Raw genomic sequence first — 24,396 nt, forward strand, 5'->3', positions numbered from 1 at the left:
CCCGCGTACCACAAAAAAAAATTTTTAAATAAAAAAAATTAAAAAACGTGATGAAAACTTATATAAATACCCATCTTTTTTAAAGCTATTCAGTGGTATTATTCATCTTTGGAGCTTACCTAATCAATATTTCTTAAATAATAAATTCACCTTAATAGTGTTTATGATATAGAAAAAAACCTTAAAGAGAGGGCTAGGACAGTTGATTTTAACCCTTTGGAAAAACAAACTTACCTTTTTACCTTAGACAATACACAGCAAAATAAATTCTAGGTGGGATAAAGAGTAAAAATCTAAAAAAAAAACAACAACAAGTAGAAGAAAGTATAGGTGACTACTGTGGTATCAACATGGGGAAGGCTTTTATGAGTACAAAAGAAACCAAACCAAAAGGCCTGGCTGCATTAAAAATGAAAACTTCAGAGACTTCCCTGGTGGTCCAGTGGTTAAGAATCCGCCTTGCAAGGCAGGGGATGTGTGTTTGATCCCTGGTCGGGGAACTAAGATCCCACATGCTGCGGGGCAACTAAGCCTGCATGCTGCAACTACTGAGCCTGCGTGCTCTAGAGTCCGCGCGCCACAACAAAGAGCCTGTGTGCTGCAATGACAGACCCCACATGTTTCAACGAAGATCCCGCATACTGCAACTAAGACCTGATGCAGCCAAATAAATAAATTAATTAATTTAAAAAATTAAAGCTGAACGGCAAATGAAATTTTGGGAAAAATATTTGCAGGTATAGTCCAAGAATTTTAAAGAGTTATTACAAAGCAATAAGGAAAAAAATAAAACAAATGGACAAGTAACCTAAGTAAGAGGGGATTCACCAAGAAAATTCAAACCAATAAATGTACGAAGAAATGTTAAATGTGAGTAATCGAAAAAACATATTGAAAAACATTTGACCATTAAATTGGAAATACTGAATTATTACAAAACTTATTCTGCATCTACTATATTTATGATCAAAACAGACAAAATCCCTGGCCTCATGGAAGACTGCACAGAAACTGATACAGGAACTGGTACTGATATGAAATCAGCCTAAACATCCAACAAAGACGCACTGTGCTAAACAAAGATACATGCGTAACTGGAATAGTACTCAGTGGTTAAAAGTTATATTCTGAAGAATATTTGACAATATGGAAAAAAAGTCATGATGTTTGAAAAGAAAAAGCACTAGTTATATCAAATGTTATTTGCAATAAGACCCATGGGATTCTCTGGGGAGTAAAGGTAATGGGTGTTTTAAATTTTTTTCTTATATTTCCTTATATTCTCTAAATTTTCTTTAATATATACTATAACGTCACAAAAATAAAGTCATTAAGTGTGATTTTTTAAAATATTAGCATTTATTACCTTGACTCTGAAAACAGATAAATCACAGACTGCATTATAAATCCTGGAAGTACTTGAATATAACATGAAATTCAGCAGTGTATTTTCTAATACTGGCAGTACTCCCTGGCTTTGATTTTTAGTTTCTCAACCTCTTTCTTTCCTTTCAGTGTGTCAACTAATGATGAGCTTGTTATTTTTCTTACCTTTGAAAAGTCCTTTGATACCTCCCATCTTTTTTACCATCTGTGCAAATTTGGTATATTGTGTCAAAAGTTCTTGTACATCTCTCGTTGACACACCTGATCCTCTTGCTACTCTTTGGATTCTTCCTGGTTGCTTACTGAAAACCTTGGCACCATCAGTACTGTCCAGTTCTGTAGGCAAGGGTCAATAACTTTCACATACACACAATTAACATTCATTGTCAAAGCAGTTACATGCAAATATCTTACACACAGAAAATAAATACAGTGGTGAAACCACCAACCAGATTTAACAAATGTTGTTATCATCTGCTGTGTCTTCATCTGGTTTTTAAAAATTAAACATGGAATATATTCAAAAGAATATTTATAATATCCATAAGCTATAAAAACAATAAAACAAATACACATCTACTCACCCTACAGTTTAAGTAAAATAGAACATTGTGAAAATTTTTCTTTGAAAAAATTTTCTTGGTCCACCCTTTCTATATCTCATATCCAACTGCTCCTCAGAGTATATGCCAGAGGTATAAGGTATATTTCAAAGAGGAACAAAAGTGCTTACCTTAGCTCTAAATAACTATTATCCTTTAAATCATAAATTTAGGCATATAAGCAAGTAGAAGGAGGTAGGTTCTATCTATAATCAACAGAATAATTGTATATTTCCTATATAATCAAGTAATTACTACTAGTTTTTTAACGCCTTTTGTAACGTAAAGAATGAGTTAATTCCTTCCAGTGTTTTGATAACTCTTAGAATACGAGGTACATTTCTTATGGCATTAGTTGCATACAATCTCAGGAACAAAATTTCTATTATGTTTGCATTCTCTCCACAATATCCCACAATAAGTGATCATCTAACTTTGATTTAACAACCCCAGGAGAGATGACCCACTATCCAAAATAAGTCAATCTATGCCATTCTAATACCCGTAATTATGGAAAATATTTTCACATATTAAAATGAAGTATGTTTGCCTGACATTCCTTCCTATTTTGCATAGATGTCTCCTTGCCAGGCATAAAGAATAAGGCTTTCAAATTATTTGAGAGCCATGATGTCTCCTGTGAATTTTCTCGAGGTGACAAATATCCAACTCTTTTGACTGTTCCTCTTATAACATGGTTTAGCACCCCATTTACCACGCTGATTTCCTAACTACATTTTCTAATTTGTCTATGCCCTCTAAGCATATTGTCCAGAAGTGAACTGAAATCCAGGGGAAGACTAATTACTCATGTAGTACAAATAAAGATCAAATTATCTCATAATAAACTTATAGTCTGTTAAAACCTCTAAATCCATTTCATAAATGCAGCTTTTAAGCCACATCTTCATGATAAAGTATTTAGAAAATGTGTATCATATTCCTTCCAAGAGCTCAAATGGAGTGAGAGAAAGAAGACAGCGAATAACAGCACATCCTGGCAAGCAATAGGAGAGAGTTAAGCAAAAAGCAGAAGGGGACATAATTCAAAGAAGAAAGAAGTCAGGAAAGGCTCCATGCTGGTGGTTTCTCTTTAACTGTGTAGTCCTGAAGGACAAGTATAAGTAAAGAAGAGAAAAGAGCAAGGGATATTCTAGGAAGCAGAACATGGATTCCTAGAATAAATGAAACTAGTTTTGTGTAGAAGGAACAATGCATGGATAAGAGCTGAGAGATTTAAGAGATTATAAAAGTAAGTAAGGACAAAATTATAACAGAACTTGTACACTAGGCTTAGGAGTTGGGAATTCATCACGAAGACAACATAGAGCCACTGAAAGATTTCGATCCCAGAATTGTTATGTTTAGAAAGATTATTCTTGTGGCAGTGAGGAAGGCAGATTAAAAGAGTGAAAGGGCTTCCCTGGTGGCGCAGCGGTTAAGAGTCCGCCTGCCGATGCAGGGAACACGGGTTCGAGCCCTAGTCCGGGAAGATCCCACATGCCACGGAGTGGCTGGGCCTGTGAGCCATGGCCGCTGAGCCTGCGCTTCACAACGGGAGAGGCCACGACAGTGAGAGGCCTGCGTACTGCAAAAAAAAAAAGAGTGAAAAAAGAGAAAGGGAAGTGTCAGGAGGCTACTGTAGCAATCCAGGTAAGGAATGATGAGTGTATGAACTAATTCATACACAGGGGATATAGAGACAAAGAGGAGAGAGAAGATACGAGAAATACTTAGGAAGTATAACTCACTAAGTCTAAGGTGATGTTAAGGTTTCTGTATTGTACTTGAAGTGATGAAATACTGATACGAATGGACTGTGATAAGTATGTATATATATTGTAATACCTACAGCAACCACTAAGAAAACTACTCAAAGAAACATACTAAAAAACATACAGATACATTAAAATAGAATAATAAATAATGTTCAAACAATCCATAGGAAGATAAAAAAGAGAAAACAAAGAACAAAAATCAGAGTGAACAAACAGAACAAAAGATAAAATGGCAGAACTTAAATCCTAATATATAAATAATATATCAGTTAAAAGATTATCAGAATTATTAAAAAAGAAAAAACATAACATGTTGTTAATATGAAACTCACTTCAAATATAATGATACAGGTAGGTTAAAGGTAAAAGGATAGAAAAAGATATATAATACAAACAACTAATTAAAAGAAAGCTGGAGTGGTTGCATTAATATCAGATAATGTGGAGCAGGGCAAAGGAGAGCATTACATACATAATGATAAAAGGGTCAGGTCAATTCACTAAGAAGACATAACAATCCTAAATGTGTATGCACCCAACAAAAGAGCCTCAAAATACACGAAGCAAAACTGACACAACTGAAAGGAGAAAAGTTAGGCATCTCAATACCTCTATATCCATAATCAATAGAATGACTAGACAGTAAATCTAAGTTGACCCCAGTTTCTAGCTTGGGTAACTGAATAGATAGGTGGAAGTGTCACTCACCAAAGCAGAAGCACTACATTTTGGAACTGATGTACCTCAGAAAACTCTCAAACGTGTAACAGAGATGTCTGTCCACCATTCAGTGAGCACCTAGACAGGAAGTGATCCAGAGTATAGACTCTCAAGCCAGAAGCCCAGCCTCTCCATTCCCTAGCTAGTGACCTTTGGCAGATTACTCAACTTCCCTGTATCCTAATCTGTAACAGTTAGATTGTATTTTGACCCCAGAATTGTCCCTTAAGAGTTGTTGTGGGTTAAAATATGTAAAGTGCTCAGGACAGTACCTAGGGCAGAATAAACACTCTAGATATGGCTGCAGTTATTAATTCTACATTCAAAACTTTTTTTTTTTTTTATTTTGCGGTACGCGGGCATCTCACTGTTGTGGCCTCTCCCGTTGTGGAGCACAGGCTCCGGATGCGCAGGCTCAGTGGCCATGACTCACGGGCCCAGCCGCTCTGCGGCATGTGGGATCTTCCCGGACAGGGGCACAAACCAGTGTCCCCTGCATCGGCAGGCAGACTCTCAACCACTGTGCCACCAGGGAAGCCCTGCACAACTTTTAATAGTGTTGAAGATACACAGATGAGAGAGAAACATTATTTGGGTTACTATGAAGGCCTAGAGATCAGGAAAGACGTAGAGACTACAAAAAATAATCAGGTAGTAGACAAAGCATAGATGTGGATTAATTATTCAAAACTGAGCAGAATGATAAGAAACACTAGCTGAGGACAGAAAACTGTAGCAGATATTCATTTAAGAGGTTGGGTGAGGATGAGACCAGTGAAAGAGACTAAGTGAACAAGAAAGGTATGTGTAGTTCCCTGGTGGCCTAGTGGTTAGGATTCTGGGCTTTCACTGTCGTGGCCCCGGTTCAATCCCTGATCTGGGAACTGAGATCCTGCAAGCCAAACAGCACAGCCAAAAACACAAACAAACAAAACAAAACAAAACAAAAAAAGCAAACAAAAAAAAGAAACCAATAAAGGTAAGGGTAAAATGGAGAGATGGTATAATGGAAACCAAGAGAAAAAGGTGTTTAACATCCAATGTTGTAAAGGTCAAGAAAAAAACTGAAGAGTATCCATTAGAGTAGACCAGTGGAAGGTTATTGAAAATCTTTGTATGATCTATTTCACAGTAATGGTGGGGAGAGAAGTCAGATTTCAGTAGTTTGGGAACATAAAGCATTCTTTTAAGAAGCTTGACTGAAAAGAGAGAGTAAAAGCATGCGGGAGAAGTGAAGCCTAGAAAATGTGAAATTGTGAACTTAAGAAAGAATGTTTATATATTGATGGGGGAAAAAAGTCAGTAGGTAAGGAGAGACTGCAGATATAGCAGAGGATTTTACTGATGGAGAGAGGTCCTTGAAAAAGCTTTAAGAATGGTTTGTGGCTGTCACAATCTCATAGATAAATCAGCCAAAGGCTGAAAGAATTCAATGCCAAAAGCCTGTATTTCTTTGTAAATAAGAACAGAGATCAAGAGTAGAAGGCCTACAAAAGGGTGATAAATATTTGGCATGCCTGCTGGGTTCAATCGGAAAGGGTGCTACAAATACTGGGAAAAAGATAAAGAAGTCATGGGTCTAGAGATATTCATGGGCTGAGGACCTGAAAGTACAGGAGAAAGGGATAATGTAGGATTAGAGATAAAGCAGTGTACTTGAGAAGACCAAACCTTGAGAGTTACAGAGCAAAGTAAGCTGGTAAACACTGCATAAACTATCTCTCTCTTACAGATTCCCAATTCATGTTAGCATATTAGAGCTCTGAGGAGACATACAATAAATAAACTTACTAGTGTTTTTTTTTTAACTCAGCGTTCCCCCAAATTTATTTGACTACAGAACTCCCCTTTTAAGTTATTTCTATCAACACCATAAAGAACTTGTGTTCTCTCCACAGAACTCATTTGGAGAAGCACTATACTAGACATTTCTCTCAATGCGGAGGTCAACCCAGTAATCCCAACCCTCTGAGCAAGAGCTTTCAAGCAGCTAGAAATCTCCCTAACAATCATCTTTCAGTCTAAATTTTCCCCATCTTGTTCACAAGAATATAGTTAAACTCTCAACTTACTGATATTCAGAACATTGTCCTCCAAGTCAAATAATCTACCACCTTACCTTGATCATTCATACTATCCATTATTGTCATTAATTTCTTTAGCCTGGCCATTGACTCTTGTTCATTTCCTTTGCTCATAAAATCTGTTCCGAAACCAGGGATCATCCCCTAAAAGATATATTAAACATAAAATCAATAATAGCTTGAGATTAATTGTTCAGAATGTTCACATTTAACTAATGGCTTTAATGTTAATACTAAGTTTTAAAAGTATCTATTTTTACCCAAATATTAAAATAATTAAAGCAAGTGTATCTGTTCTTAGAAATTTTAACAAAAACAAAAGAGGTTAGAAAAAAACTTTTTAGTATAACTAACCAAGATCTGACTGAAGGGGCCCATTTTCATGATATTTTGAAATTGTTCATACATGTCTCGCAACGTAAACTGACCTGAAATACAATATAAATGATGCAGATATATTAGAGAATGAACATTTCCAGTCAATAAAACCTAATGATTTTCCTTAATCATGGGCTCATCTTGAAGCACACTTATAAAATATCCAATCAATAAATATTCACTCAGCAGTTACTACACACAAGATCACAGGATGAATACAGTGGAGACAGATAGATCCTATCCTAAAGAAGCTCATATTCTATCAGAGAAAATGGACATAAATACAGGAAATGTGAAAACAAAGGAGACAAACTATACCTACTAGGATAACTGAAATTAAAAAGTCTGACAACACAAGTTAAAGAGAATGTAGAACAAACAGAACTCTCATATACTGCTGATGAGAATTGTAAAATGGGCAAAAGCACTTTAGAAGATTATTTGGAGTTTCTTACACAGCTTAGCTGTCCATGAACTGGAAAGTGGATAGACTCTGAATGAAATACTACTCTCAGCAATAAAAGAACAGGCTATGGGCTTCCCTGGTGGCACGGTGGTTAAGAATCCACCTGCCAATTCAGGGGACACAGGTTCAAGCCCTGGTCTGGGAAGATCCCACATGCCGTGGAGCAACTGAGCCCAAGCACCACAACTACTGAGCCTGCGCTCTAGAGCCTGCGAGCCACAACTACCGAGCCCACGGGCCGCACCTACTGAAGCCCAGGCGCGTAGAGCCGGTGCTCTTGAACAAGAGAAGCCAGCGCAATGAGAAGCCCATGGCACTCTAACGAAGAGTAGCCCCCTCTCACCACAACTAGAGAAAGCCTGTGTGTAGTAACGAAGACCCAATGCAGCCAAAAGTAAATAAAATAAATAAATTAAAAAAAAAAAGAAGAACAGGCTACAGGTGAGTACAACCACCTGGATGAATATCAAAAATATTATGCTGAGTCACAGAAACCATGTGGGAAAAAAAGATACACTCTAGGATTCCTATAATATGAAGTATTTACTGGGAAGGGGAATAAGCAGACTTTCTAGAGTAATGGAAATATTCTATTTCCTGATGGAGTGTAGATTATTGTGCATTTGTCAAAGTTGATTGAATGATATTCTTAGAATCTGAGCATTTCATCATTATGTAAATTCAGTTAAGGAGAAAAACAGAAAGAACAAGACAAAGGAGAAAGATTATTTTCTATTTTTGTCCAAAGATATAAACAAAAATGGTGTTTGGTTCTAGGCATTCTGAATTTGAAGTTAGCAGTATAATATCTTAAAAGAAATGTTATAGCCGGCAGCTAGAAATGCAAAATAAAACAGTGGTAGAGAAGATTAAGGCTAAAATACATATTATACAGAAATGACAACTGAAGCTATGATAAATATAAGAAATCCACTGTCATGGAACCCAAGTGAAGAGTCTGAAAATATAAAAGGCAGATAAAACTGTTAAATACTGGGAGCCAAGAGGAAAGAGAAAGGTCACTACATTTGGAAATCAGGAGGCCCTTGGTGATAACAGAAAGGAGTAGAATGTTAGAAGCAGAAGCAAAATGCAGAGATATAAAGAGAGATCTAGGAGTCAGAAAGCAGACTGACTAGGAATATATTACCCAGTTTAGTGTGGTAGTAGCAGGGGGAAAGAATCAGGCAATAAAGGATAGATTCATTCATTCAACAAATATTTACTAAAGACTTACTAAGTGCCAGAAACTGTACTAGGTACTGTGAACATAAAAGAGGAAGAACACAGCTATGAAACCTACCTTCACTTTCCAGCAGGGAAGACAGACATCAATCAAATCATTGTGATGACTCATACAGCAATTACAGGATTCAATGGAAACATACAGTAGGGGGTTCTAACTTAGTCTAAGGATAAGGTAGAATGTCCCTGAAGCACATTTAAGGAAAGACTTGAAGTATTAGTAGGAGTTAGCCGGTTTGGCTGGGATAAAGAAGGACAGAAGTAGGAAGAAGAGAGAATAACTACCTAACAGGCAGAGGGACCAGCAAAGGCAAAGGCAGAGACAGCAGCGTACATGTGAGAAACTGATAGAAATTCAGCATGACCAGCACACGGAATGCTAAAAACAATAGTGTCAAAACATGACTCGGAAGATGTGGGTTAGATAGTGGAGTCATTCAAAACTACTCTAAGGGAAATGGGAAGCTACTGAAAGATTTTAAGAAAGGTAAGAGGATCAAATTTGCATTTCTGAAAGATCATTTCGGCTGAAGTCCAAAAAACTGATCCAAGGGGAAGAGTCCAAAAAACTGGAATATCTGTTAAAAGACTTAGAATAAACAATCTAGATAAGAGATGAACTTGCATAGTTGCTGGGAAGTAGGGGATGGAATGGAGATAATTAGGAGGTAGAATCACTAGGACTAATGACTGATCGGAAAAGGACTGGCCAGAGTGAGGAAGAGATGAGTTGATGACAACATCCAAGTTTCTGACTTTGGCAACAAGACAAATGATGTTAAATTCATAGATGATAACATTGGGGTGGGAGGTTAGGATGGGAAGACAAGGATAAACTGAACTAAATGTCTAAGGAAGATCTAAGCATCTAAACATACAGATATGAGTCTGAAGCTCCAGAGAAAGAAGATGGCCTAGAATGATCGCTGGAAAACATCAACATTTGAGAAGTAAAGGCATAGGCACCTGACAAGATGAATGAGAAGGAGCAAAGAGGCAGGATAGTATGTGGCCATGGAAATTAAGAGTAATACCATTTTGAGAAAAACAGAAATGGTCAATAATATGTTAAATGCTTCTGACATGCTGGACATTTTACATATATCAGCTAATTTACTCTTCACAACTCTGAAGAAGATAGTATTATCTACTTTTTACACATAAGAAAATTGAGGTTAAGTAATTTGAACATGATTTTTTTCAAATTAATTAATTAATTAATTAATTTGGCTTCACCCCGCGGCATGTGGAACTCCCCAGACCAGGGATTGAACTCGCACCCCCTGCAGTGGCAGCGTGGAGTCTTAACCACTGGACCACCAGGGTAGTCCGAGGTTAAGTAATTTGAAAAAGTCACGTTAGATTAAAAAACTTGAGCTCTTAATCACATTTCAATAGGAGTTGACTTCAATGTGGAGTAAAGAAAACATGTGTGGGTATTTAATCTCATTCTTTTAAATTTCTTTTTATATGTTTTATTACATATTAAATATAAAATTTATAAGTAAACAAACAAATCAGAAGAGAGTATTCTAACGTACTTTTAACCTGTTTTACTCCAAGGAACCCAAAGAAAGCTTCAATTTTAATCTTAATGCAATTTGATTACAAGAAAGAAAATAAAAACACTCCATTCTACAATTGCTTAGATGCCTGAGATTTAAAATGATTTATATATAAATCTAAAACAGTAAACATTTGAAGAATTGACTTTAATGGATGTATCATTTCAAACAAATTATAGCTTTATCAAAAGAAATCCAGGTAAGTCATCTGAGATCAAATGCTTTTTGCTACTCATATACCATGTTTCAACTTCTCTATAAGTGCTTCATTGTCATCCAACTTCAACTCGTTGACTTTATCTATCAGTCCTTCAATGTCACCCATACCTATAAGACCCAAAAAAGTAAAATTAATAACCAATAGTGTATCTGTTTTACATTATGCAAAATGCATGCACATACATAATAAGCCTGTGAGATAGGCACTTCATAGGTGAAAAACTGAAGCTGGAGAGGTTAAGTGACAAAGCAGGAACTGCAGCCCAGGGTTTAATTCCAAATTCCATGCTCTCAAACACCTGGAGACATTATGAAAGTTTTGCTGCCATTATCACTGCTATTACTACAACCACATGCTTCTGTATTGAGCTCTAAAATTTTTCCAAGGAACTTTCCATCTAATAGCTCATTTTACCACTCTAACTACAGGAAGCAGATAACCACCATCCTTAGTTTGCAGGTAAAGAAGATAAATCATAGAAGAAAATTATTTTCCTGAGCTAGTTAGCAAGAGGGCAGAATTAAAATCCTAATCTGTTCTAAAAATTCATACTATTTCTTGAAGGTTTTTCTATATCCCCACCACTGTACACACCAAGAAGTTTGCTGATGAAAGGCTGCGTTTTGAAAGGTTCAAAGTCATCTATATGTTCCCCTGTACCAATGAAAATAATTGGACTTTTTGTGGCAGCAACTCTGCAAAGAAAAAGAAAACACAAAATAACCTCAAAAAGGAAAACAAATTTCTAGAAGATTTTAAAGGTAATTAGACAAAGGTACATAGCTCAAGTTTCTTCTCACTAGCTAAAGGAGAACTGTATCAGAGGTACTCCAAAATTCTGTTTCTATTTAAACTTCTTTTACAGATCATACTAGGTCCACCATTGGAATATATTTTAAATGATTAATAAGAAAGCCATAAATACACACACACACACACACACACACACACACACACACACACACACACACACACACACACACACACACTAAGCCCAAGACACGGGACAATAACATCAATGATACTTACGCACTGAGTGCACCACCTCCTTTTGCATGACCATCAAGTTTTGTCACTATTACTGAGGCTACATCTACTTTATCTTTAAAAGCCTTAGCCTGGGCTTCACAAGCCTGCCCAATGGAGGCATCCATCACATAAACAATGTTATCGGGTTGCTAGAAAATTTAAATAGAAAAGATATATATTTTTACTGACTTTAAGCAAATTTCATCATTAGAAGCTATAAAAAATATTTATTATAATTATTCAATCAATCAGTATTTACTGAGGGAGTACTATGTATTGGGCACCATTTATGTCCTCAGTCAAAGAGATGAATAAGAAAATCCTTATGCTTGTGGGACCTACATTCTAATCACTGGAGACAGATAAAAAAATAGGCAACTAAACATTTCAGATGTACAACAATTAAAATGGAACAGATAAAATCAGTTCTGAGGTGTGAGAGGTTTCTTTCTGTAGGGTGGTCAGGGAAGACCTGTCTGGAGGTAACATTTGAGCTGAGGCCTGAATAAAGAGGAAAAAGTTAAGCAATGATCTAGAGGAATCACACTCTAGACAAATGCAATAGCAACAGTAAATCAGAGAAAAAAAGTAGAAGAGTGTGCGCTGAAAGCAAAATAAATAAAGGACAGATGAGAATATTTCCCTTAGGTCTGCTCACGTAGGTCAAAATAATGGCACAGCTAAACAAAACAAAACAATGTATTAGTATTAATCATTAAACAAAGAATTACTGCCAACACCTCAATGGCAAAACATGGGTTCATAATATGTGCTATAGATTACCTATAAACCACTTCTTCTTCCCGTTATTTCCATCACAATTTTAAAGAGACACTAATTGATTATTAATATTTTTAAATGCTTCATTTTAAAAATCTTTCAAAATTCACCTAAAGCAAATGTTTTTAATTTAATTTAAATAATTTACAGAAAGGAAATTCAACAGCTATTAAAGGTTCTCATTTTTTTTTGCTTGTTACTTTTTCTTATACATACTAATAAGATGATTAAGTGAGAAAGGAAATATTTCAATACTCATGAAAATTTCATATTAATGTACAGAAGATTAAGTCCTTATCATACAGACAAAGGAGCCCAAAATAAAAATATATTACTTGGAATCTTTCTTACAGGCAAAAAATAATTTATATGGTTCATAAACTCAATCAGGATTTATAATTAATTTAACCAAAGTCTTAATAATGTTGTTAAATTAAGCTACTTACTATAGCATTAGCAACTTGAAGCATTTCTTCAAACAAAGAGTCTTCTTGTTTATGGCGGCCACTTGTATCAACAATAATAATTTCAAAGTTCTCATTTTTGAATTTCTCCACTCCTTCAGAGGCAATGATGACAGGATCCATTTCTGTATAGCTATTTAACATGGAAAAATGACTTAGCAGCAAAACTTCCAAATAAGAAAAATTTGGAAACTGTTAGTGCACCCTTAATCTACTCTGAAAAAGTCATAATGATCACAATTTCAATTTAGAAGTATAAAATCTAATAAGTATTAAATATAACAACCCACTTCTAGAGCAGCATGAAGCAGTAATCAGTTTTCCAATTACAAAATCCTGTATGATTCTTTTTTTTTAAATAAATTTATTTAAAAACAATAAATAGCCCCCATATTTATTTATTTATCATTGGCTGCGTTGGGTCTCGGTTGCTGTGCGCAGGCTTTCTGTAGTTGCAGTGAGCGGGGGCTACTCTTCGTTTCGGTGTGCGGGCTTCTCATTTTGGTGGCTTCTCTTGTTGTGGCGCATGGGCTCTAGGCATGCAGGCTTCAGTAGTTGTGGCACACGGGCTTCAGCAGTTGTGGCGCACGGGCTTAGTTGTTCCATGGCATGTGGGATCTTCCAGGACCAGGGCTCGAAACCATGTCCCCTACTTTGGCATGCAGATTCTTAAACACTGCGCCACCAGGGAAGCCCAAAATCCTGTATGATTCTGCTGCGTATCTTTTCTGAATGAGCTGTGAATTCCTCAATTTTTTTTACATTTTCTTTAATAACTGAACTTGTATTACATAGTGTTTTAAACATGCTTTTCCACTTAACACCCTTTTATAAGCAATGTTTTAAACATCTTTATTGGGGTATAATTGCTTTACAATGTTGTGTTATTTACTGCTGTATAGCAAAGTGAATCAGCTATACGTATACATATATCCCCATATCCCCTCCTTCTTGCCTCTCCCTCCCACCCTCCCTATCCCACCAATCTAGGTGGTCACAAAACACGGAGCTGATCTCCCTGTGCTATGCAGCTGCTTCCCACTAGCTATCTATTTTACATTTGGTAGTGTATATATGTCAACGCCACCCTCTCACTTCGTCCCAGCTTACCCTTCCCCCGCCCCGTGTCCTCAAGTCCATTCTCTACGTCTGCATCTTTACTCCTGTCCTGCCCCTAGGTTCATCAGAACCTTTTTTTTCTTTTTAGATTCCATGTATCTGTGTTAGCATACAGTATGTTTTTCTCTTTCTGAGTTACCTCACTCTGTATGACAGACTCTAGGTCCATTCACCTCACTACAAATAACTCAATTTCATTTCTTTTTAAGGCTGAGTAACATTCCATTGTATATATGTGCCACATCTTCTTTATCCATTCATCTGTCAATGGACACTTAGGTTGCTTCCATGTCCTGGCTACTGTAAACAGTGCTACAATGAACATGGGTACATGTGTCTTTTTGAGTTATGGTTTTCTCAGGGTATATGCCCAGTAGTGGGATTGATGGGTCATATGGTGGTTCTACTTTTATACCTTTAAGGAACCTCCATACTGTTCTCCATAGTGGATGTATCAATTTACATTCCCACCAAGAGTGCAGGAGGGTTCCCTTTTCTCCACTCCGTCTCCAGCACTGATTGTTTGTAGATTTTTTGATGATGGCCATTCTGACCGGTGTGAGGTGATACCTCACTGTAGTTTTTTTTTTTTTTTTACATCTTTATTGGAGTATAATTGCTTTACAATGGTGTGTCAGTTTCTGCTTTATAACAAAGTGAATCAGTTATACATATACATACGTTCCCATGTCTCTTCCCTCTTGCGTCTCCCTCCCTCCCACCCTCCCTATCCCACCCCTCTAGGCGGTCACAAAGCACCAAGCTGATCTCCCTGTGCTATGCGGCTGCTTCCCATTAGCTATCTATTTTACGTTTGGTAGTGTATATATGTCCATGCCACTCTCTCAGTTTGTCACAGCTTACCCTTCCCCCTCCCCATATCCTCAAGTCCATTCTGTAGTAGGTCTATGTCTTTATTCCTGTCTTACCCCTAGGTTCTTCATGACATTTTTTTCCCTTAAATTCCATATATGTGTGTTAGCATACAGTATTTGTCTTTCTCTTTCTGACTTACTTGCAAAGGATTAATCTCCAAAATTTATAAGCAGCTCATGCAGCTCAATAACAAAAAAACAACCCAATCCGAAAATGGGCAGAAGACCTCATTATAGTTTTGATTTGCATTTCTCTAATGATTAGAAATGTTGAGCATCCTTTCATATGTTTGTTGGCAATCTGTATATCTTCTTTGGAGAAATGTATTTTTAGGCCTTCTGCCCATTTTTTGATTGGATTGTTTGTTCTTTTGATATTGAGCTCCATGAGCTGTTTGTATGTTTTGGAGATTAATCCTTTATCCATTGCTTCGCTTGCAAGTATTTTCTCCCATTCTGAGGGTTGTCTTTTCACCTCCTTTATGATGTCCTTTGCTGTGAAAAGCTTTTACATTTCATTAGGTCCCATTTGTTTATTTTTGTTTTTATTTCCATTTCTCTAGGAGGTGGGTCAAATAGGATCTTGCTGTGATTTATGTCATAGAGTGTTATACCTATGTTTTCCTCTAAGAGTTTACATTTAGGTCTTTAATCCATTTTGAGTTTATTTTTGTGTATAGTGTTAGGAAGTGTTCTAATTTCATTCTTTTACATGTACCTGTCCAGTTTTCCCAGCACCACTTATTGAAGAGGCTGTCTTTTCTCCATTGTATATTCTTGCCTCCTTTATCATAGATAAAGTGACCATATGTGCGTGGGTTTAACTCTGGGCTTTCTATCCTGTTCCACTGATCTATATTTCTGCTTTTTCTGCCAGTACCATACTGTCTTGATTACTGTAGCTCTGCAGTACAGTGTGAACTCAGGGAGCCTGATTCCTTCAGCTCTGTTTTTCTTTCTCAAGATTGCTTTGGCTATTCAGGGTCTTTTGTGTTTCCATACAAATTGTGAAATTTTTTCTTCAAGTTCTGTGAAAAATGCTGTTGGTAGTTTGATAGGAATTGCACTGAATCTGTAGCTTGCTTTGGGTACTATAGTCATTTTCACAATGTTGATTCTTCCAATCCAAGAACATGGTATATCTCTGCATCTGTTTGTATCGTCTTTAATTTCTTTCAAAAGTGCCTTATAGTTTTCTGTATACAGGTCTTTTGTCTCCTTAGGTAGGTTTATTCCTAGGTATTTTATTCTTTTTGTTGCAATGGTAAATTGGAGTGTTTCCTTAATTTCTCTTTCAGATTTTTCATCATTAGTGTATAGGAATGCAAGAGATTTCTGTGCATTAATTTTGTGTCCTGCTACTTTACCAAATTCATTGATTAGCTCTAGCAGTTTTCTGGTAGCATTTTTAGGATTCTCTATGTATAGTATCATGCCATTTGCAAGCAGTGAGAGTTTTACTTCTTTTCCAATTTGGATTCCTTTTATTTTTCTCCTGATTGCCGTGGCTAAAACTTCCAAAAGTATGTTAAATAATAGTGGTGAGAGTGGGCAACCTTGTCTTGTTCCTGATCTTAGAAGAAATCATTTCAGTTTTTCATCATTGAGAATAATGTTGGCTGTGGGTTTGTCATATATGGCCTTTATTATGTTGAGGTAGGTTCCCTCTATGCCTATTTCCTGGGGAGTTTTTATCATAAATGGGTGTTGAATTTTGTCGAAAGCTTTTTCTGCATCTATTGAGATGATCATATGGTTTTTATCCTTCAATTTGTTAATATGGTGTATCACAGATTGATTTGTATATATTGAAGAATCCTTGCATTCCTGGGTTAAACCCCACTTGATCATGGTGTATAATTCTTTTAATGTGTTGTTGGATTCTGTTTGCTAGTATTTTGTTGAGGATTTTTGCATCTATGTTCATCAGTGATACCGGCCTGTAGTGTTCTTTTTTTGTGACACCTTTGTCTGCTTTTGGTATCAGGGTGATGGTGGCCTTGAAGAATGAATTTAGGATTGTTCCTCCCTCTGCTATATTTTGGAAGAGTTTGAGAAGGAGAGGTGTTAGCTCTTCTCTAAATGTTTGATAGAATTCGCCTGTGAAGCCATCTGGTCCTGGACTTTTGTTTGTTGGAAGATTCTTTTAAATATAAATTTATTTATTTATTTATTTTTGGCTGCATGCGGGCTTTCTCTAGTTGCAGTGAGCAGGGGCTACTCTTTGTTGCGGTGCGTGGGCTTCTCATTGCAGTGGCTTCTCTTGTTGTGCAGCACAGGCTCTAGGCGCGTAGGCTTCAGTAGTTGTGGCATGTGGGCTCAGTAGTTGTGGCTCGTGAGCTCTAGAGTGCAGGCTCAGTAGTTGTGGAGCACGGGCTTAGTTGCTCTGCAGCATGTGGGGTCTTCCTGGACCAGGGCTTGAACCCGTGTCCCCTGCATTGGCAGGAGGATTTTTAACGACTGCGCCACCAGGGAAGTTCCTTTGTTGGAAGATTTTTAATCACAGTTTCAATTTCAGTGCTTGTGATTGGTCTGTTTACATTTTCTATTTCTTCCTGGTTCAGTCTTGGAAGGTTGTACTTTTCTAAGAATTTGTCCATTTCTTCCAGGTTGTCCATTTTATTGGCATGTAGTTCCTTGTAGTAATCTCTCATGATCCTTTGTATTTCTGCAGTATCAGTTGTTACTTCTCCTTTTTCACTTCTAATTCTGGTTATTTGAGTCTTCTCTTCTTCATGAGTCTGGCTAATGGTTTATCAATTTTGTTTATGTTCTCAAAGAACCAAGTTTTAGTTTTATTGATCTTTGCTATCATTTCCTTCATTTCTTTTTCATTTATTTCTAATCTGATCTTTATGATTTCTTTCCTTCTGCTAACTTTGGTTTTTTCTTGTTGTTCTTCTTCTTTCTCTAATTGCTTTACGTGTAAGGTTAGGTTGTTTATTTGAGACGTTTCTTGTTTCTTGAGGTAGGATTGTATTGCTATAAACTTCCCTCTTAGATCTGCTTTTGCTGCATCCCATAGGCTTTGGGTTGTCCTGTTTTCATTGTCATTTATTTCTAGGTAGTTTTTTATTTCCTCTTTGATTTCTTCAGTGATCTCTTGGTTATTTAGTAATGTATTGTTTAGCCTCCATGTGTTTGTATTTTTTACAGATCTTTTCCTGTAATTGATATCTAGTCTCATAGCATTGTGGTGGGAAAAGATACTTAAATGATTTCAATTTTCTTAAATTTACCAAGGCTTGATTTGTGACCCAAGATATGATCTATCCTGGAGAATGTTCCATGAGCACTTGAGAAGAAAGTGTATTTGTTGTTTTTGGATGGAATGTCCTAAAAATATCAATTAAGTCCATCTTGTCTAATGTGTCATTTAAAGCTTGTGTCTCCTTATTTATTTTCCTTTTGGATGATCTGTCCTTTGGTGAATGTGGGGTGTTAAAGTCCCCTACTATTATCATGTTACTGTCGATTTCTCCTTTTGTGGCTGTTAGCATTTGCCTTACGTATTGAGAGGATCCTATGTTGGGTGCATAAATATTTACATTTGTCATACCTTCTTCCCGGATTGATCCCTTGATCATCATGTAGTGTCTTCTTTTTCTCTTGTAATAGTCATTTTTAAGTCTATTTTTCCTGATTTGAGAATTGTTACTCTAGCTTTCTTTTGATTTCCATTTGCATGGAGTATCTCTTTCCATCCCCTCACTTTCAGTCTGTATGTGTCCCTAGGTCTGAAGTGGGTCTCTTGTAGACAGTATATATATGGGTCTTGTTTTTGCATCCATTTAGCCAGTCTATGTCTTTTGGTTGGAGCATTTAATCCATTTACATTTAAGGTAATTATTAATATGTATGTTACTATTACCATTTTTTTAAGTGTTTTGGGTTTGTTTTTGTTGGTCATTTCCTTCTCTTGTGTTTCCTGCCTAGAGAAGTTTTTAGCATTTGTTGTAAAGCTGGTTTAGTGGTGCTGAATCCTCTTAACTTTTGCTTGTCTGTAAAGGTTTTAATTTCTCCGTCAAATCTGAATGAGACTCTTGCTGGGTAGAGTAATCTTGGTTGTAGGTTTTTCCCTTTCATCACTTTAAATATGTCCTGCCAGTCCTTTCTGGCTTGCAGAGTTTCTGCTGAAAGATCAGCTGTTAACCTTACAGGGATTCCCTTGTATATTATTTGTTGATTTTCCCTTGCTGCTTTTTTTTTTTTTTTTGCGGTACACGGGCCTGTCACTGTTGTGGCCTCTCCCGTTGTGGAGCACAGGCTCCGGACGCGCAGGTGCAGCGGCCATGTCTCACGGGCCCAGCCGCTCCGCGGCATGTGGGATCCTCCCGGACTGGGGCACGAACCCGTGTCCCCTGCATCGGCAGGCGGACTCTCAACCACTGCGCCATCAGGGAAGCCCCTCCCTTGCTGCTTTTAATATTTTTTCTTTGTATTTAATTTTTGATAGTTTGATTAATATGTGTCTTTGTGTGTTTCTCCTTGGGTTCATTCTGTATGGGACTCTCTGCACTTCCTGGACTTGATTGACTAATTTCCCATGTTAGGGAAGTTTTCAACTATAATCTCTTCAAATATTTTCTCAGTCCCTTTCTTTTTCTCTTCTTCTTTTGGGACCCCAATAATTCGAATGTTGTTGTGTTTAATGTTGTCCCAGAGGTCTCTGAGACTGTCCTGAATTCTTTTCATTTTTTTTTCTTTATTCTGCTCTATGGAAGTTATTTCCACTATTTTATCTTCCAAGTCACTTATCCGTTCTTCTGCCTCAGTTATTCTGCTATTGATTCCTTCTGGAGAATTTTTAACTTCATTTATTGTGTTGTTCATCATTGTTTGCTCTTTAGTTCTTCTAGGTCCTTGTTAAACGTTTCTTGTATTTTCTCCATTCTGTTTCCAAGATTTTGGATCATCTTTACTATCATTACTCTGAATTCTTTTTCAGATAGCCTGTCTATTTCCTCTTCATTTGTTAGGTCTGGTGGGTTTTTACCTTGCTCCTTCATCTGCTGCATATTTCTCTGTCTTCTCATTTTTTTAACTTACTGTATTTGGGGATATATCTTGGCAATTATAAATAATGCTGCTATGAACACTGGGGTACATGTATCTTTTCGAATTAGTGGGGTTTTTTTTCGAATGTATACCCAGGAGTGGAACTTCTGGGTCATATGGTAGTTCTACTTTTAGTTTTTTTTGTTTTGTTTTGTTTTGTTTTCAGTACGTGGGCCTCTCATGTGGGCCTCTCACGTGGCTCAGCGGCCACGGCTCATGGGCGAGCTGCTCCGCGGCATGTGGGATCTTCCCGGATGGGGGCACGAACCCATGTCCCCTGCATCAGCAGGCAGACTCTCAACCACTGTGCCACCAGGGAAGCCCAGGGGGAAACTTTTTGTTAACATTATATGTTTTTTTCATTTGACAGTATTGAACTGTATCAAAAGTTGCCAATAATCAAAAGAAGCCAAATTAAAATGAGATCCGTTTCTTGATTTTCAAGTTGAATAGAGTTTTGGTTTTTTTGTTTTTAATATTTATTTTTTATTTTTTTTATTTTGGCTGTGCTGGGTCTTAGTTGTGGCACACAGGATCTTCGTTGTGGTGTGCAGGATCTTTTAGTTGTGGCATGTGGACTCTTAGTTTTGGCATGCTGACTTCTTAGTTGTGGCATGTGAACTCTTCATTATGGCATGCATGTGAGATCCAGTTCCTTGACCAGGGATCGAACCCAGGCGCCTTGTGTTGGGAGCTCAGAGTCTTAGCCAGTGGAAGTCCCAAATTAAATACAGTTTTGAGGATTGTGAAAGTGTAGTAAAATAGGAATGAAATTAAACTTTTGAGACATTTTCCTTTTAAAAACCAAAAGCCAAAATGATCAGACCGTTTGATCCAATTTCAACTTGTAGGAGTATGTCATAACAATTTCACAGAAACAACATTACGTACTATTCATTTTGGCTATATTTTTAAGACCAAGAAGTTGGAAAACCTTAAATGGCCAACAGTAGGGCATTTATTTAATAAATGATAGCATAGCCATCTGATAGAATGCTACGTAACTTAAAAGTCATGTTTTACAAGAACATTTAATTATTTTATAAAATGCTTACAAAAGGATGGCTGTCATCAAAAAGAATACAAAAGACAAATGTTGGCGAGGAGAGAAGCGAATCCTTGTACACTGTTGGTAAGAATGTGAATTGGTGCAGCCGCTGTGGAAAACAGTATGGAGGTTTCTCAAAAAACTAAAAGTAGGGCTTCCCTAGTGGCACAGTGGTTGAGAGTCAGCCTGCCGATGCAGGGTACACGGGTTCGTGCCCCAGTCCGGGAAGATCCCACATGCCGCGGAGGGGCTGGGCCCGTGAGCCATGGCCGCTGAGCCTGTGCGTCCGGAGCCTGTACTCCGTAACGGGAGAGTCCACAACAGTGAGAGGCCCGCGTACCGCAAAAAAAAAAAAGTTTCCCCCTAAATTAACAACAAAAATCAAGTAGAAATACACTTAATAAGAATATATGTGATGATTCACTTTGTTATACAGCATAAACCAACACAACATTGTAAAGCAATTATAGTCCAATAAAGATGTTAAAAAAAAAAAAGAATATATGTGAGCCTTAAATGAAGAAAACTATTATACTTAAGGGCAATTTTTTTTAACAAAAAAGACATAGCAGGTTCCTGAATGGAACTATACATGTATAGTAAAGATGTCAGTTCTCCCCTCAATTAATTGGATTCACGGTAGTTCTAATCACAATTTTAGGGAGATTTTTCTTTCTAGAACTTGATTAAAAAAAATCCAAAATTTTCCCAGGAAAATAAGCAGGTGAAAGAAGCAATAAATGTTGAAAAAGAAGACAAAAATTAGCATTACCAGCTATTTTAAAATATGATTAAGAAGGACTTCCCTGGTGGCACAGTGGCTGAGAATCCACCTGCCAATGCAGGGGGCATGGGTTCTATCCCTGGTCCAGGAAGATCCCACATGCCACAGAGCAACTAAGCCTGTGTGCCACAACTACTTAGCCTGCGCTCTAGAGCCCACAAACCACATCTACTGAAGCCCATGTGCCTAGAGCCCATGCTCCACAACAAGAGAAGCCACCACAATGAAAAGCCCGCACACCGCAATGAAAAGCCCTCACACCACAACGAAGAGTAGCCCCCAATAGCCTCAACTAGAGAAAGTCCGTGTGCAGCAACGAAGACCCAATGCATGCAAATTAAAAAAAAAAAAGATAAAGATACTATTAAAATAAAACTTACAAATGTAGAAAGAAATATTATCAAAGATGTTCATAAGGGCATTGATTAATGGAATACAATGATGTCATAAAAAAGAATTATCTTAAACAGTATATTGCCCAGAATTATTAAGATCCCATTTTTTAAGTAAACATTTTAATGAAGTATAACATATATGTGGAAAAGCTGTACAATTATAAACTTGTTGAATTTTCACAAAGCAAACACACCCAGATCAAGAAAACAACATAATTAGCACCTCACTCCTTCCCAAGAGTAATAACTACCTTGTCATAAGATCCCATTTTTAATCAACTGTATAGTGGTACGTTTACATACAATAAAATGCACTATTTTTATTGTTCATTTTAACGAGCTTTGACAAATTTACACAACCCATATAACCACTACCAAAGCAATCAAGGTACAAAGCACATAAGAGTCCATTTCAGTTAAAAATTATCTATGTATGTCTGTGTATTTGTTTATATAGACACTGAAAAAAGCACAGATGGACATGCTACAAGCTGATAATTGGGAAGTGAAACTGCTAGTGCTTTCACTTCTTTAAAATTTTTAATTAAAATAGTGTTTTTTAAAAAAAGAACAAATGATACTATAACAAACATATCTACCACCCCCCCAATAAATGCTAATATGTAAATTTAATATTGGAGATACAGTTCAAGTCCTCCCCCCAGCCCCATTTACTTCATCTCTCCTGGAGGAAACAATGACTGCTAATACTTTACTCCATATACGTAGTATCTTATTTAAGTTTACATAAGCAAAGGAGAGATTATTTAATAAACGGTACTGAGAATACTGGTTAAAAATCAATGCTCTGGCTTTGGCTGATAGTTCAAGTAATTATCAGCTAAATTATATCATTTGCAAATTGTGAACCCTAAAGGTACAGCTGTTTATTATCCCTTGATTTTTAAATCTATGTAAGAAAAAGTTCTTATCCTAAAAATAAAATTCCTAACATTATTCTTTAATCTACTTGCTAGAAATTATCATAAGAAAATAACTAAAAGGGCTTCCCTGGTGGCGCAGTGGCTGAGAGTCCGCCTGCCGATGCAGGGGACACGGGTTCGTGCCCCGGTCCAGGAAGATCCCACATGCCGCGGAGTGGCTGGGCCCGTGAGCCATGGCCGCTGCGCCTGCGCGTCTGGAGCCTGTGCTCCACAACGGGAGAGGCCCCAACAGTGAGAGGCCCACGTACCGCAAAAAATAAAAAAATAACTAAAAGAGGGAATTCCTTGGTGGTCCAGTGGTTAGGACTCCACGCTTTCACTGTCAAGGGCCCAGGTTCAATCCCTGGTCAGAGAAGTAGTAAGATCCCGCATGCCATGTGGCATAGCCAAAACCAAACCAAAACAAAACAAAAAAACCACACTAAAAGAAAAAGAATTTAAATAAAGAACATACCATAGCTAAAGTTCACCAGTTTTCTTGGCCAGCCAAAAAGTAGAAAATAAAGACCAACAAAATGATATCATTCATTTAATTACCTGAAATTTTAGCTTCTTTAAGCTTTCTATATTAATAATCTTTTTATATTGATATTAATAACATTAAGAGAAATGCTATTCCCTCAAATAGGTCCTTCTAAATTCAATCTCGACTCGATTCTTTTAATTAGTCATTTTAACATATACAAACCACCTAATTGAACAGTAATGTAGCAAATGAAGGATAGCAACGATCAGAATCTCTGAGATAACTAAAGATCACAAAGCATTTTAGGATGATCAAACACAAACTTTCAAAGATGATGTACTAAAGAACCAGACAATATGGAATTCACCAGTGTGTTGAATGGAGGAATGCTTCAGATAGGTCTTAAACAACTGGAATAGAAGCAGAAGGATGCTGGAAAGCATGCAAGGCAGGATGATAAGTACAGGCAGAATTATAAACTAAACAACATCTGCTCTGATCTATCAGGCTGGGTCAGAAGAGTCATGTTACAATAATAAAAGATAACAATGTATTAATTATACCTCTACTTTGTTCCAGAAAGGATTTAAGCTTATAAGTATATATTAAAATGTGACCAGATAGCATTAAATAAAGTCAGACAGATAAGGTGAGACACATGAGTATAAAAATGAAAACTGGAACCCACCTTCCATAGAATGGAATTCTTGCTTTGGTTGCATTCTGTTTTAGTTGGTCAAAAGCCCCTATGAAATAGAGTTAATGAGTCCTCAAACTTGAAAATACAAATTTCAGAAACAATTTTCAAATTTGAACACAATACCTGCTCTGAATGTGTCTGCACATATCAAACAGGTCTTCCAACCTTTCCTCTGGTAGTAATATGCTAACTGGGAAAGGAAGATTTTAAAACTGAATAAATACAAATTTATTATACATGTAATTGTTTCTATTTACACTTGTTATTTACTTAAGGAGTAAAATAAAACT

General features: G+C 36.9%; 1 protein-coding gene across 3 annotated transcripts in view; it reads right to left on the minus strand.

Moving 5' to 3' along the window:
• The window catches only part of LOC101323535 (signal recognition particle subunit SRP54), an 86,721-nt gene that overhangs the window by 45,263 nt on the left and 17,062 nt on the right, over positions 1-24,396 (minus strand). For all 3 annotated transcript variants that reach the window (XM_073800554.1, XM_019924033.3, XM_019924034.3), the window contains 9 exons: positions 24,230-24,296; positions 24,095-24,152; positions 12,700-12,850; positions 11,474-11,622; positions 11,039-11,139; positions 10,465-10,551; positions 6,925-6,998; positions 6,606-6,714; positions 1,552-1,722 (listed from right to left, as the gene is read on the minus strand). In XM_073800554.1, the coding sequence (XP_073656655.1) occupies positions 1,552-1,722; positions 6,606-6,714; positions 6,925-6,998; positions 10,465-10,551; positions 11,039-11,139; positions 11,474-11,622; positions 12,700-12,850; positions 24,095-24,152; positions 24,230-24,296 (967 nt within the window). The remainder of the gene's footprint in view (positions 1-1,551; positions 1,723-6,605; positions 6,715-6,924; positions 6,999-10,464; positions 10,552-11,038; positions 11,140-11,473; positions 11,623-12,699; positions 12,851-24,094; positions 24,153-24,229; positions 24,297-24,396) is intronic.

Source organism: Tursiops truncatus, chromosome 2 (assembly GCF_011762595.2).
Source record: "Tursiops truncatus isolate mTurTru1 chromosome 2, mTurTru1.mat.Y, whole genome shotgun sequence".
Classification (NCBI taxonomy): domain Eukaryota; kingdom Metazoa; phylum Chordata; class Mammalia; order Artiodactyla; family Delphinidae; genus Tursiops; species Tursiops truncatus.